General features: G+C 40.6%; 1 protein-coding gene across 1 annotated transcript in view; it reads right to left on the reverse strand.

The window, feature by feature from the left end:
* SLC25A21 (solute carrier family 25 member 21) overlaps nt 1-16,491 on the reverse strand; it is a 303,709-nt gene that overhangs the window by 25,758 nt on the left and 261,460 nt on the right. The window contains exon 4 of the mRNA XM_044437123.1: nt 5,624-5,690. Coding sequence (XP_044293058.1) covers nt 5,624-5,690 — 67 coding nt within the window. The remainder of the gene's footprint in view (nt 1-5,623; nt 5,691-16,491) is intronic.

The following is a 16,491-nucleotide window of genomic DNA, read 5'->3' on the forward strand; positions in this document are numbered from 1 at the left end:
TACAATGCACAACAGTTGTTATAGTTCTTTTAAATAATACAGTTTCCGTTTGCTTCAGTCATTTAAGTGTTTTAACAGATTGTACCCTTGGAAGTTGTCCTTTTTCCAGATCATCCTGTATAAAAACATTTTTTCTGTATTTTTCTTGCAGTGTTTAACTCTTCTTTCAAACTATGTCCGCTATGCATAGGGGTATGTCCATGTCTGTTTAATTGGCATTGCAGAAGCAGTATATACCTTCAGTATGTTTTTGGGAGAAGGAACAATGGGATAGTCGATTGTTCCTTCAATGTGCCTATACTGGGGTGTGTGTGGGTGTGTGTGGGAGGGAGGGAGGGAGGGAGGAGGCAGACTGCATGTGTCCCTGAACAACTGCAAGATTTTCAGGCACCCCTTCTGGCTCATCAACTGACACAGTTCCTCACGCTCATATATCTAGTACAGCAGTTTCAACTTGTTTCATCCTATTTTTATTGCACCTGCATTATAGCCAGCAGATGGACAGAAGCACTTTAACATCAGCCAAGGAGAGACACTGGGTGCAGCACTGCTTGGGTCACTCTGCGTTCAATTCCAGATTGTTAGAAGCTACCCAATTAAGCTGAAACTTAATGCAATTCCATGTGTTGCTCCTGATTCTTCTCTTTGTGCCTTACTGTGGGACACTGTAGCTGTTGAATATAATTATTGTAAGCTATTGTAAGCCTCCTGGAAACCTTTGTAAATGGGTGACAGATCAAAAGTATAAAATAAATAGGCAGGAATAAATGACAGATAGGGCTTGCTGAATGCAAGATCTGTCCCAGATGGCCACTAGAAATCCCCTTTTTCCATTAAATGTACCATTTTTTCTAGGAAGCAGATTGTCTTGGACTACCTTTGAAGCAAAATTCAGCATTCTAATTGCAGAGAATGTACCATAACAATTTCAATACTACCATGAGTCAGTGGCTAAGGCCCAGGCACCTGTCTGTATCTGATAGCTTGCAGTATATAAGACCCAGTGTAGTACAGTGATTCAGAGCACCAAAATGGGTATCAGAAAATCTGGCTTCTAGTGCCCACCTGAACATGAAACTCACTGGGTGACTTTGAGCCAGTTGCTGTCTCTCAGTCTCACCTACTTCACAGGATTGTTGCTGTCAGGATAAAAAGGGCTCATTGCAAGAAGAAGAATGGCAGGATATAAATGCATGCTGCTGCTGCTGCTGCTAATGATGATAATAATACATTTGCTAACGACTATGGCACAGCTACTATGAAATTTGTCATATTAGACTGCTGACCATGTTGTAACTTTTCCCTTTTTATAATATTAAAAAATCACATGAATATTGTCAATCTGATGAGTTAGTTCATAGAATGAAGTAGGATTCATTATGATAAAAATTATGCTGCTCACACATTCTTGGTCAATTCATTCAGGCAATAATCTTTACCAGCACAATCTAATACATTTCTTACTTACACATCTTACATGTATACATGTCTTACTTATTTACTGGTACAGGATTGCTCTGTAAATCACTGAAGGTAAACAATCAAAGGGATCATGAAAAAATGAGTTGGTTGAGGACTATGGCCTCAAGTAACATAAAACCTAAATGGCAGAATAAATATCAAAACAGATTTTTATATTGTGCATCAACTAATGCATGCAACATTTTCCCATTCAGTGTCACACCTAACCTTTTCATGGAATTTTAGGTATTCCTTAATGTTTTCCATACCCTCCATGTATATTACCTTGCAATCTTTCATTCTTCAAAAGTTGCCTTCAAAATGCCAATTGCTTCCTAAAGCCATAAACAGAACTAATAACTCTGTTTCATATTAGTTGGACGATTCTGAAGCAGAACAAAAGCTAACTGAGTACCATTAAACTCGAAATGAAAAGTTTAGTTGGACAAACCAACTGATAATAAATAAGTTTGTCAGAAAATTCAGCCGTGTTGCTTCCTTTAATCGCTTTATTTGAGAGCTCAAAATATCTTTATTAGAATATAGTAGAGAAATTTTTAGAGCTCTTTTTGTTTTGCTAAAAAATAGATTTCCTCCAAAAATCCAAGGGAAAATGATAGCAAAATATATGTCTTCATGTATCTAATACCCACTGCTGTCCATCTGGCAAAGATACATGTAAATCTAAGTTCCGCAGAGGGGAAAAAAAGACAAAGCACTTACCATATGTCTCAATAACATTAAGGTAAAAAATCTGGGAACACATGCAAAATATGTATTTGCCCAACAAGATCATCTGTTAACCATTGTACTGGCACTGTTCATGTCTTTTCTTCAAGTCCAGACTAAATCAGGGCTATAAAGTTTGGCTTTTCATCCTTCAGAATTACCAGCTTTCTTTCGGAAAAGTGGGGAGAGGGAGAAGAAAGACAGAAAGAGGCACAAACGGACAGACAAAGGATCTGAACTCTTCAAAGTGAAATTGCCTTTGACACATGGCGTCCAAGTGACATATTACCTTAATTATAGTGGCTTTATTTTTACATGCAAATGGATTTACCAAAGGAATAGACAATTATATTTTTCTTCTCAACAGGAACTCTGCCTTGTTTGTTTATCCGAGTGATCTTTTATCAGCACAGCAGTTTTATAATTCAAGGCAGCCTTTCCCTGCAAGTTTCTGAGATGTGAATGGCAGGTACAGATGCAGCTGTGCAAAATTACCACGATAGAACTTGAATTGCAGTATTGAATTTGGATTCCAAAGGACATCTAGTATATCCCCCACCCCGAAACAAGAAATTAGAAGACGTCACTTTCACATCTCTAGGTAACCGGCTCCTAGTAAATTGGGGAAATCGACAATTTCCTAGTGAATAAATCACAATTTAGCGCTAAGACTAAGTTCATGGAAAAGTTCTCTGAAGCAAATTGTCCTAGTTCAGTCCAAATGTAATATAACCATTAGAAGTTTGAACAGTGTGTATGTGTATGAGTAGACAGTTGCACGTAACCACAAGATCTGTTTCCTTATCCAACTCAAGCACTCCATGTTTCTTTCTTTCTTTTTTTCAATCCAATTTGAGCAAGCGGTCTCACTGTTCTATCTACAGTGAAGGCATTCCTCTGGCCAACTTTCAAGATATATATTAGAAGGGAAGATGGAGCTAGCAAAATAGATAATGTGCTTCAGTTCACTTTAAACCCCCTCAACCCCATGGTGGTCTAAAGTGGACTAAGCATTTTATCTGACATTCTGGATTCCACAATTATTTCTGGTTCAAATCTTCCTATGCTTACAGACCTATAGCCAAAATGCCGTCACTCACACACAAGAAGCAGACCCCAGCAGGCTTGAAAGAGGGGCATTCTAAGGCTGTCAGAAGCTGAAAACATCTTTAAGAAAAAGCCCTAAGGGGGGCACCATAAAGAGCAGCCTCATAGGTCCTCTATGGCACAAAATGCTGACTGAGAGAAGGAATGGAACAGAGTAGCTGAGGAAGGAAGAGGTGCATAGGTATTAAAGAGGTAGAATCAACAATCCTATTGTCTCAATAGGTCATTTGCTGACCAACCTTAGAAGACATATTTAAATATCCTTATGCCTGGAAGTGAGAACTGCTTATATACATCCATACAGTATTCAAAGATTTAATGTGGCTGGAACTGGGGACACTTGTGTTCACCCTACTCCACCAAAAAGAAAAAATAAAGAAGTCAACATGGGAAAAACAAAACAAAATGGAGAGCCACATCTGCACAAAGCAGTCCCAAGAATGACCCTGGCAAGAGGATGAAACTTGGGAGTGGAAGGGTTGGAATTCTAAAAGGAAGCACTTCACACTGTGACTGCTTGTGGTTTCAGGGCCCCACTTGCAACTATTCATTTCTCCATCCTTTTCATGAATAATTCCAAACCTCCATGTTCCAGTGTCGCAGTTCAGCTTTTTAAAGGAAATTATGTAAGAAAATTACATGACTCAGTCTACCCAGGTTTTCTGAAGCTGAATCCTGATTGGAAAGGTTAGAGTCTCCGTGTAACCTTTCCCTGAGTCAATGCACAGACCTGAGCCCCTTAAAAATCATTTCGAACAGTCTGCATGTTATAATTTATATTTCTGCTTTAGTACCTGTTATTGAGATGGAAAGCAAGGTATAAATATTTTATATCAAGAAGCCAAATTAAATGCCCTCCTTAGTCTGGAGCAAATAGTTACTAGAATAGGCATAACAGTAGATCAATAAAGCCATTGTGTAAATGAGACAAGTTGCATCTGAAACAGTCAACACTCTCTTGTGGGTACATGGCCAGGAGATGGGGCGTAGCTGGCATAAATCCCCTGGCTGTTGCTGGTGGAATCAAAATGCTTTAGATTCCATGGAACCCAACCAAAGACACTTCCTTTTTGCCAGTATTATCATCAGGGGTTCACCAAGAGCAGTGGGGGTTAGCATGCCTCAGTGGGGATGCCTGCAAGAATTGGCAGAGAGGATAAACCACTAGATTCTATCAGCCCTGCGACACCCTCCTGGGGACTCCAGGATTGCACCCTGAATCAGACAGAATTTTCTCAGGGCTTTTCAGAAAACAAAAAAAAATTGAGTTCTAAAATAATCTAAGCTCTTTCTTTTAGATATGATTACAGCTCTTGCTACTCCTGCTACTATGTCTTACATTGTTACTAGCACACATAACAAATAATAGCAGAAGTAGAAAAAGTAAATTTACATAGTGTGTAAAGAAAGAAGAGAAAGGGGAGAAGGACTAGGATGCACGGGAGAAGGAAACCCTTCCTGGATCTAACCGAGGGTCCTGCTAGGCTTGCACTGAGGGCTTCCTAGACTTCATTTGGATTTAGCGTGATAAGCAAACATTTAAGTTCAGTCGGTTATAATCCTGTTGGCAAAGGCCTATATATTATTGGGAAGAGCAACCCTAACTTTGTGGGAGGAAATGGCAGGGAATGAGGTGGCAGATGGTTGTCATTTCCAAATCCAGGCTGGCTGACACTGGGAGAGTCTTTCTCCCTCATTCCAGCAGTTTGTTCTTTAAGAGGGGGAGGGGGGAGGGGGAGGGGAGGGGAGGGGGAGGGAGAGTTTCAACGCATGTTCCAGTCCCCCATAGTTGAGTGGAATAATCTGCTGGACTCTTAGGGGAATGAAAGGGCATGGGATTCAGCAGTTCCAAGGCTGCCTCCAACCTGAGCCTGCCCATCATCCCGAAAATCCCATTCTGGGTCCTGTGGGTGCAGAAACAGAATCACTGAATGAACAACTTTTCCTGCTAATGGAGCTATTCTCTGCTGTTGGGGAGGCACCTTCCCCACAGACTCTCTCTTCCATCATCACCACCACCATCATCTTGCTGTTTTACATCTACAGTACAGCTGCATTCCACAACTGGTACCCTCCAGATGTTTTGGACTTCAGTCCCAGTCCACACAGGCAACAGCCAGGAATGCTGGGAGTCATAACCCAATATCTCTGGAAAGCATGAGATTGGGAAATACAATACCATACGCTGCTTTAATGCTGAAGGGTTCTACCTTCAGTGGAGGCTTAAAAATTATCTTTAATAAATAAAAAAAATAAACTGGGCTTATGAAATGCAATTCCCCCGCCCCCCCAACCGTTTTCAGAGAGTGAAAAGAGAGTGAATTACCTTTACTGCCCTTTTGGGTGTTTCAGCCAAGATTGGAGGGAGTATGCCTTTGTAGAAACCAAACAAACTATTGAAGGAAGGAAGAAAGAGACACACAAAAAAGGTTACCTAGGTATGTATGAATGTTAGCCAAGTGGTAAGTCTGTTTTCTTTTCAGAATGAAACAACTAATCTCAAGGCATTCTTAATTATTCAGAACAACCCTTATTGTCAACAACCGAGTTCTGTTTTCATATGTATTATATAACAATTGCTGCAGTCCTTAAATTACTTATCCTGAAGTAATGCCACAGACTTCAATAGCACTAAACTGGAATAAATGCTTTCAGGACTGTGGCCCAAATCATACTTTACAGCACTGAAACCATAAGCAGAATTGCCAGTGAGTAAGCACAGCCTGCGTAGATTGGATTACATTTTAAGCCAAGAAGGGAGAATGTCTTTTTGTTAAGGAGGAAAAAGAAAAGGTCATTCATTGTTTGCTATCTAAGAGGCAGATTGCACACAGACAACTATTTAGATAAAATGGAAATGCTTAAAAGAAAAAATCCTGAAAAATAAAAGGTATAAATTTGGTGCATGTGCAATAGGCATAGTTCTATAGGCAGGAACAGTGAGTTGACAAAGTAATTTTATGATTAGGTTTGTGCATATTTTCCTTAAACAAATGCAGTACAATTCTTTATGTCATGTCAAGTAAATATGGGCTTTTGTTTTAAATCTGAGTAGAATTACATTCTCCACATGTGGCCCTTTGCCACCATTTTGTGACTGGCATGACTTTGACATGTGGCTTGAATCGATGTTACTTAAGAAAGAAAAAATGAAAGCAGATGGTAAAAGTAGGTAAGCTGGCAACGAAGCAATTATTACAAATGCAACAGTACAGCTCATCACCTGTCTTATTAAAAATCAGCTGACAGAAATTTCCATCAGAAAGTCCAGGCTTCCACTTCCATGAACAGCATGGCTTCTTCCATTTGTGGAAGGGACTCAGATCTGGAGGACGTTCTCCACTGGAAGGTGGGGGCATTTTCACTGATTGGCATCTTCAGGCCCAGCAATACTTCTCACAGGTCCCCCAGCCACCAGGAGCAGTTCTTTAATGGCTCCAGCAAAAAGGATGACCTGCCCACCTCCCTTCAGAGTGTGAATGGGACCCCCTGACAGGAATTCTGGACCCAAAGTTGAAAGCCATGTGACACTGTCAATAATGGATGCTAGTTTTCTTCAGAGAGTAGGTATGTTACTCAATTGAAGCAAAAAACATGGTCTCATAGCACCCTGAAAGCTAACAAATTTAGTCTGGCAAAAGTTTTTGTGGACTATAGACCACTGTACCAGATGCATCGAGTATTATGGAAAGTTTCAAGTTTAAATACAGCACATACCGGGGGCGGGTGTGTGTGTTGGAATTATAAACAGTGAGGTCAGAAGTAAATTATATGCAGAGAGTAGACAGGGACCAACAGTGGTCATTCACAGTGTTGCTGTTGCAAGCAGTAGCTTGTATAACACCCATCTGACCTGACTTGTCTGCACTTCAAACTTCCATGAATTGGTGATGAGTTAAGCATGATTCAAGTGTGAAGCTGAGCTGTGCAATCCAAGAGAAAGACCAACCCAGCGCACATGAAAATGGGGGAAACAAAATGTGCCTCAGATCTAGGATCAAGGCAAACAGCAGACTGCACATGCACTCTGAGCAATGAAAGCCAAATATACTGAAATATAACCAGTACATGCAGCTATGGAGAGTTATCCTCTGTAGAAATATTTCTGTAGAGGTAACCTTCTCAGGAGGTTATTTGGGACACCTGCCTCCTAGAATAGATTTTCGGTTCCAAAAAAGCTTTGGTGTTTGTATTCTTTTGGCATGCACATCAGCATGTGTGAGATGATCACACAGACTTATTGTCAACTTTAGAACATTTTGTTCTATCTTACTGTGATGTAAGTGTCCTTGATCCAAGTTTCCTTATTGATACTTATGCTGAAATGGGTAATAAACAAAACTTGGATCCATAAAGCAAAAGCTGAATGTCTGATTCATTAATGGTGGAGTCAGAAATGACTTTGAATATGTGACAGAAAAAGAACTGGAGTCAGGTGATGGTAACCATGAATCTTACCAGATTCATGTTCATTCATAGTACCTTGTGCGAAGGGAAGGCACTCCTGCACTTGGGCTTTCCTCTTCCTTCTCCCTGTTGCAGCCACTGGCATTCCACTTAAAGCCCTCTTCCAAGGTTCAGAGGACCTTCTAGAAAGACTTAAGGCTGCAGTGTGTAGAAGGAATTAGAACAAACCAGGCAGAAGCAGCTTTCATGATTTCTGGATTAAAGCCATTAGTTTCTCTAAGATGTAATTTATAAACAGTTCTCTATTAAGACTGCACATTTATTTTCCAGATACCATCTGTTTTTGGTCTGTAGATTTCTCTCAGCTACTCTTCAGGTAGCCACCTAATTCCTTTCTTAATTTGCTTTGCCCCGTTCCAAAGTTAGGGGATTTGAGGTGCCATTTGAGAATTAAACACAACATTGCACCAGCAATTTCTGCTCATGCAACAAGACTTTGTCGTCCTCCCTCTTGTTCCTTCCAGATCTGATCCAGAGGGTCCTCCAATCTGGAATAGATATGGAAATACATGCATGGATATAAGGGGGAGAGAAAATATATTCTGCTAGCGACCAATGGATAAAACTTAATGGTCACAGATTTTAATGAGGTAAAAAAAATTCCAAACACTCAGTTTAAAAATATATTTAGCTTCCATGGGGGGAGCACATGTCCAAGATAGTGTCAGGCAGAAGCACTACATGCAGATGTTCTAAAGCAGTTATTTTATGGCGATTGAGCAAACTGGGAGTCAAGAAAGAAGCCAGTGAGAGGTAAGTGGCTGGCAATTAGCTGGTCAGCTACAGCAGAAAAAAAAGCTTTTTTTAACTGCTTGTAAATCAAGAAGTAGACTTTAAATGCCTCTGAAAAACATACAGTTATGACCAATCTATATTTAATAACACCATTACACCAATGACTGACATGCAGATGGTTCTACAGGTCCCATGACAAATTCTAGGCTATAGTTCTCTTAATTTTTGCTGTTCTAGGAATAGCATAGTAGCATCAGCCATACACATGTAGTGCCAAATTTTCAGTACCAAAGAGAAGAATTAAAGTATCCACATCTCTACATTCTGCAAAAGAGAAAGAGTTAACAGCTACAACTTTAACTGAAGCCCAGTTCAAATGCATTATTTTGTTTCAGCATTAAGCATCTAAATGAACATCACCATTCAATTGTGTTCTGGGCAGCCACCCAAATTCGTCTTTGCAATAGTTGATTTTGAAACATTACAGTCAATCATATCTTCCCAATTTGTTCTTCTTTAAGGCTTTAGGCATCCTTCTGGTTTCCATTTCTTGTTTGGAAGCCTTGAGTCATCCATTTTGGCAACATGTCCAACCCAAATCAGTTATTTTCTCCAAATTATATTGAAATTGGGATCTTGCTTAGTTTGTTGTTTTCCTCCCCTGTCTCTCACATAATTTTCCCTTTAAGGATCAAATGCAAAGCTGATTGAAGGCATGCATATAATATCCTCTTTCTTCAGTTTCTGTCAAATCCAAGCCTGTTACCCACATAGTTCCATAATTGAAACAACGACAGAAAGTACCTTAAGGGCCCTATTCACTTGCTTTGCATGAATCGGGGGTTCACATAATTTAGATGAGTTACAGAGCTCTGCTCTGAAGATGCCCAGAATATTCGGTGCAAAATGCGCAATATTACTGGCATTCAGAGGACTTTTTCGGTTAGGCAAATGTGAGGTTATATTTGTTACACTCCTATGTTGGGCCACACCCTATATAAACCATTTGTTATTGATGGTAAAATGAATGAGTTTGCTGTATGTGTCTTCAATTAATTTCAGTTTTTACTAGCTGTATGATAGCCATGTTGGAGTATGCATAAATTTACACATCATTGTCGTACAGCTTTGTAAGCAAAGAGATTATAGTGAATGTAATCCTGCCTGTAGCATTCTGAACCATGGTTCCATATTTAGTTGCAAATCTGTACAATAAATACATCTTTCTCAGAAGTAAAGTTAAGTATAATGGAATAATAGCCATAATGTTAGAGGATTTGCATTCTCCTGATGGGATGTTAAAAAATCTGCAGCTGTGATACATTCAATAGTATTCATGGAGCTATTCTACACTGGGTCAACAAGCTTCCAGTTCCACTCCAGCTCATGATCCAGATGCGAAACACTTGATCCCCAGTATTCAGGACACAATTCTCTTCTGCTAAGAATCTTTTAAAGATATTCTTTGATTCCTCAGATTTACCAAACATACTTGATGGCTGGTTCTTCTGATATCCTATAATGATGCCAACAACTTATGAGACTTCATGTTCAATATGTATCAGATCAAACAAGATGCCAACGAAGATATGTGCAGTTGTAAAAATTCACATGCACAAATGTATATTTGAACTTTGTGTTCGACATTTCATTTTCAAAAGCTGAGTGGCAAGATTGGCCAATTGGACAAGTATCAAAACCTGTGAGTATTCACTGTGGGTGTACTGTGACTCTGTGGACATGAATTGATGCTGTGCTCAGTAAAAAGGAAGCCTGATATCTTAAGTAATGTTCATGCCACCATCTGCTCACTTTCCGAAAAAGTGCTCTAAACACAGACACACAAAGAGAAAGAAACATATGCTGTGCAAAAGAAGAGCCTATCCAAGAATGAGAGAATGTTAATGAAATATATTTTTAGACTACTCTTTAAGATTCCAGCATAGAGCTGGCTCAGGAACTACCAGGTTGGCCAAAAAACTGATGAATAATCAGCATCAGTCTAATTTATTCAGAATGACAGTCATCACCGTATTTATAGCATATGGGTCAGATTAAGTAGTAGTTGTGCGCCATCTTCCATGTGACTTTGTTATTCTTGCAGAGAACTGAGCCTCTCTTCCATAGTTATTAATCACCCCTCAATCTCTTGCTCAAAACCCTTACTAATTTTTGGCTGCCTGTTTCATACATGCCACACCTATAAATAGAATCAGAATAGAATAAATAGGAGGAAAGATGAGAAAGCTGTCCATCAGCAACAGAAAGCGAAACTAAGCATACAAATGAAAAATCAAATCTTATTCACTGTACATGTAGTTTGCAGTGCTCTATGCATTGTTACACACCGAGATATATTTTTCATGAATTCTAGAGGGAAGATGATTCTTATGACCTCAACTGTGTACTTTGCAGCATACCCAGAGTATTCATTAGTGGTTCAGAAATCCACATTTTGTTCTGAATTTTAGTTAGAGATTTGTTTTTGCTTCCTTGCTCTTTTAACTTAAGAAAATAAAATAGCAGTGGATACTCTGTTCTGTAATACTGCACTTGGGCACAGATAAATATTTAAGTAAATACAGTTAGGACTCAAAGCTGCTAAAAAATAAACAGCTATTTTAAGATTTCTACCCTAGATCAGTCAGCAATAGAACCAAATTCTGTCATTTTAGTCTGTTGTGAATTAGGGTGGTCACTTATGCATTGCCAAAAAAAGGGAAAAGGACAAAGTAGGCCACAGATCTGCATGCATTCGGAAATAATGATTATAGCGTAAACAGAAATATGAAATAGAAACTCAGTTTCACAATCCTAGCAGGCAGGACTAGGTCCAGCTGTGTGCCTGCCTGTTCACCCTGCTACTCAGGTGGTGACAGTCACTGGACGGCTTCAGGGGCCTCGCTCTCTCTTCTTACGGTTCCTTAAATTTTAACGGACTAGGACAAGACAGCCTTTCAGACAGAATACATCTTCAAACAGCAGATAGGGGAGGTGTCCTCTGGCATCCCTCCAAATAGAAGGCTGTCTCCAACAAAAGAAAATACACAATCACCCTACTTATGACTGAATATTATCAGCAGGCTTGGCAACCTTTGGTTTATATAGCTATAAGTACATCTACACCTGCATCTCTATATTTACTGGTTTCCTTGGTTAAGAATGGAAACAGAATAGTTGCTGACAGCTCAGAGGTCAAGACAGGGGTGTCAGAGAAATGTGACATGGAGACCAATGGCTTTAGATTTCTATGAAATTGGCCTGCAGATCTACCGCAGACTGGCATTGCCCAAATTGCGTGGATTCCACAGGCTTGCTTATTCTTTGTTTACTTTTTACTTTCTGAAATTGTATGCAAATTTAGTCATCCAAGAGTTCCAGGAAAATACACTGATACATATCCTATTTTTGTTTTTTTTAAACACTCCCTGTTCTATACATCTTCAATCTATCTTCATCAAACAACTGCACACCAGTGAAAATTGCATAAAGTTTAGTAGATGTTTTTGCATATCTTTCTGAAGGTGGGGAAGAGTTTGTTTCTGCTAATGAGTGAATGATGGAATGAAAGGCACCTGAAAATCCATGAAACACACAATGGGTTAAACAAATGCATACATACCTAGGTAGAACTTGAAAGACCCTGTTAGGGCTGGGATGCATCCATGGCAGAAGCTAATAGACAGCTTTGGATGCTAGCCTGAGGTTGTGGAAGAAGTTGGCAGAATCTGGAGTTCACCAGTTTTTCAGCCCCAGTAATACTAATACCCCTAGTATTAATTACTTGGCAGAATGACATTTTCTTGGTTAGAACAGTAAGAATGTAATCCCAACCTCTTTGGCTGGTGGTCTGAGAGGGGTTAGATGGGAAAGAGGTCCCCTTCTGCTAAAGAAGAAGAGTTCCACCAGTGGGGCCTCCTGTTCATTGCACAACCATACAGACAGCTGCACATTCATGATACATAAGGACCCATCTCTTTAAAGTTAATGTATTGAACATGGATATCTACAAAGAGGTGACTGCATGTGAGTAGGAACATGCATAGGCACCCCCTGTGATCTGAAAGGCATCCAGGTGAGAAAGGCTGACCTAGATACCTGATGTGCTTCCTTTGGATGCCTTGCTTGGCCAAAGGGAGTTTGCACCCACAGTGTCTAGTCATTTATTCAATCTCTAGTTCCTCTTTCCTCTACAAATTGTGCACAAGGTGATTAAAAATAATGAACTACAGTGGCAATCACTAACAACCTATTTTAGCAAATGTCAGCTTAAAAGTCAAATGCATGTTTGAATAAATATGTCTTTCCTTGCTGATAGATGGATAGCAGAGGTGCAGCTAGCCAAGCTAACATTGGCAGGGAGTTCTGGCATGATGAGCCACTGAGCAAGAGCAGGGCCATGTCAGTTAGTGATGGCAAGTGCTCCATCTATGGGATGCTCTTTCCCTTGGGATACATCCTGTTGACTCTTTTCTGACTTCCAGAAAGGACATGAATCCTTTGTTTCACTAGGCTTTTGGACTTCCACTGTATATGTATTTTAGCATTTGTGTGACATTTTATGTTAAACTTCTATGGTATTTTATACTTTTCTGCCTTAGGGACTGAAGATGTTTTGAATAAAAATAAGTACTACTGTTTAAGAAATAACTGGAACATACAATCATTGAGGTGTCAGTTTGGACTGTGCTACCTTTCTAAATTCACATACACTAACACCCGCACCCCCCGGCTTGGCTTTGCCTTAACCGTCCCTCTGTTTGCAGTAGGAAAAACAGGCATGCCAAAACAACTTTGCCTAAAGCTTCTAAAACGGGAAAACCCAAACCTCATTATGTTGCAGATTGTCAGAATTAGCTGAATGTTCAGTGTGCCATTTTAGCTGTCTTAAACACTGGGATAAAAATTAGGAAAGGATTACTTTGGGCCTTTTGCTAACAGAACTGCCATTTGCACAACAAGTACAGCAGGAAGTTGTCACTGGTTAAATATTGCACCACACCCAGCCCTATTTAAGTTGAAGAATGTAAGAAAATGTACTGGGAGCTTTTGTTGTGTGTTAAGGACACAGCAAGATTTTACCCTTGCCTCTGACATCACAAAGGGCAAATGCTGAGTGCAGGGCATATATCACTGCCAGCCAGCTAAGCAGTAGGTGTGCTATTACTCAATGATTCAGAATTAAGCTATTTTGTAGCATCACAAAAGAATGGATTAGCAGGAGAACTTTTTCGCTAAAGATTAATTGCCTCACATGAGTGGACTTCCTCTTGTGCAACAGAACTTTCCTCTCCTTATTTTCCCACATGCTCCCCTCTCTGCCCTGGAGGGTCCACCAAACCTCAGGAACAGATTTTGAAAGTGTGTGGTACACTGCAGAACAAAGGGGAAATAGTTCCCCTCTCGTTGCTGTTGGCTAGAGGGGTTAACAGAATTCTTTGTTGGCTAGAGGGGTTAACAGAATACAATTCACTATATACCCATGCACTCACTATGGAAAGTGCTTCCCCTCAGTATTGCTCACTTGCCTCCTCAATCACCCCCCCCCCAAAAAAAAGGAAAGGAAAATCCAAAACATAGGAAATACCATTGTGTTCATGACTCTTCTAGGTACCTTGCACAGTACACAATTCTGAGTAGGCCACACAGTACTGGAGTTCCGGAAACATAATTTTACATTTGCAATGACCATTGTCTTCATTTTAGATTAGCTAAAATCCTAAAATTTGCAGTTGAAACCAATATCCTCAGTGTCTAAATACAACTCACTTGTAGGCAAATAATTTGCAGGTGCAAGAAGCTGCCTGAAATGATTTGCACGTTCAGAAAACAAAGGCTTAAAGCATTTACATGTGTGACAAGATAATCTTGTTCCATTTTTGTTGCTTCCAAACTCATGTCTAAGTCATATGTGCAGAGAGCTGAACTATCTCTTACCTTAAAACTTCACTTCTTACTGCCACCTCATTTAACATTCCATATATAATTTTGGAATTAGGTGTGGAGTTTAAGCATTCTTTTCAACATTATCCTTTTCCATGGAAAAAGCATGACAATGGTGCTGATTTGCAGAAAAAGCATGAAAACATAGGATGGTTGTACATGTTTGTGTCCTGAAGCCCTGTCCATGTGGAACTGGGACCCTGCTACTTGTCCTGCTCCCATGGATGTGCACCCTGCAACATCTCTATGTCCAGTGCCTAACATGAGTTCCTGAACATGTGCAGCTGTTCCAAAGGATCACGTCCCCAACTCTGTAGGGTCCCGATCATACAGAGCACCTATGCATGTTTAGCTGCACCCCCTTTTCATATACCAGCAGGGGAGGGGCCCAATGCATCTATGGCAGAGCCAGCCATGCAGTCCTTGTCCAGTTAATAGCCTATTTATAGGTAATATGAAAAGAGGGCTTGGGCACATGAGAAAACTGCAACCGTTGGCTTGCTAATGCACATTCCATGTCTCAGCATAGTGAAACAGACGGTATAATGACAATCTCAATATGCTTTTCACCCTTCTTCCTACATGACCAAGCCTTCATTGTCATTGGAAACAAACCTCCAAATACTTAAATGATGATGACACTAGATTAAGTTCTGCTAAAATCCAGGGTATCCATGCGTCCCTCTGAACAGTTTTTACTACAGAAAGGGAGGAATGTGTTTTCAGTTGAGAAGCTGCAGCAGTGGCACCCCAGGGCTGAAGTCCAGGGCCCTCCAGTGATCACTCAGAAAGGGGAAAACAGTGCTAGGCTTGCGCCAGTGCTGGCCGTTCCTGGCCTGGTGCTGGCTGCTGCAGAATCCCTTTTTTATTTATTTATATTTATTTATTTTTCGATTTATATCCTGCCTTTTTCCTACAAAGGGCTCAAGGCAGCTTACATCATTCTCCTCCTCCATCTTATCCCCACAACAACAACCCTGTGAGGTAGGTTGGGCTGAGAGTCTGTGACTGGCCCAAAGTCACCCAGTTGGCTTCATGGCTGAGCGGGGACTAGAACCCAGGTCGCCTGAGTCCCAGTCCCATACTCTTAACCACTACACCACACTGGCTTTCTTCCTATTTTTATATTCATGTAACAGGGAGGCAGCTGTCCAGGCACAGACATTATTACACACATTCATTTTATTATTTTTACTTCAAAAGCATGCATCGTCCTTCCTCCACAAAGTGATGCTACTTCACAAGCAAATGGGTTTTCTGCCAAGACAGCAGAAGCAAACTCCATTTTTATTCCTGCAGTCATGATGGTGCTGGACGCCTCCCCATCCCCACCTGTAATTTTGTCCTCTATTCGTCGCCCTGTGGCACAGCGTACGGCCGGCCGCTGCGTCCGTGTGTGAGGCCTGCTTCAAACTGCTACAAAACTTACTGGATGAGTCACTTACCTACTTTGCAAGGTTAATGCGAGGCCACATTGCAAAAGAAACAGAAAGATACTAAGGAAATTATACATGCTAACAAGTATTACAGGCGTGCCTCCTCCTTTCCCCAACAAGCTCAGAGTGGAACTTTTATCTCTCAACACCCTCATGAGGTTACACAACCTAAAACCAGCCTTCATCTTCCCTGTTATGAGGACTACTGCATTGTTCTTCACTCCTGCCCTCTACCTCACAAGGAAGCCAATCAGGGTCAGGCGATGCATAAAAATAATCGCCGGTATTGCTGAAGGGAAGAACAGTTGCAGCCCTTGGTGCAACCTAAGTGGGCTTTTGTGCCAACTTCTTCAACTTGCTGCCTGCCATGTGTGTTGGACTCCACCTCCCATTATCCCAAGTCTTCAATCACCATCCTGTTTAGCTATGACAGGAGCTGTATTCCAACACATTTATTTATTCTATTTCTGTCCTCTTTCCTCCAAGGAGGTGTACATATCTTCCTGCACTCCACTTTGTTCTCACCACAACCTTGTGAGGTGGGCTAGGCTGATTAACTGGCCCAAAGTTAGCCACAGAATTTAATGGGCAGGTGCGGCTTGAACCCAGCTTT

This window comes from Varanus komodoensis, unplaced genomic scaffold, assembly GCF_004798865.1.
Source record: "Varanus komodoensis strain SLA01 unplaced genomic scaffold, ASM479886v1 scaffold3, whole genome shotgun sequence".
Lineage (NCBI taxonomy): Eukaryota > Metazoa > Chordata > Lepidosauria > Squamata > Varanidae > Varanus > Varanus komodoensis.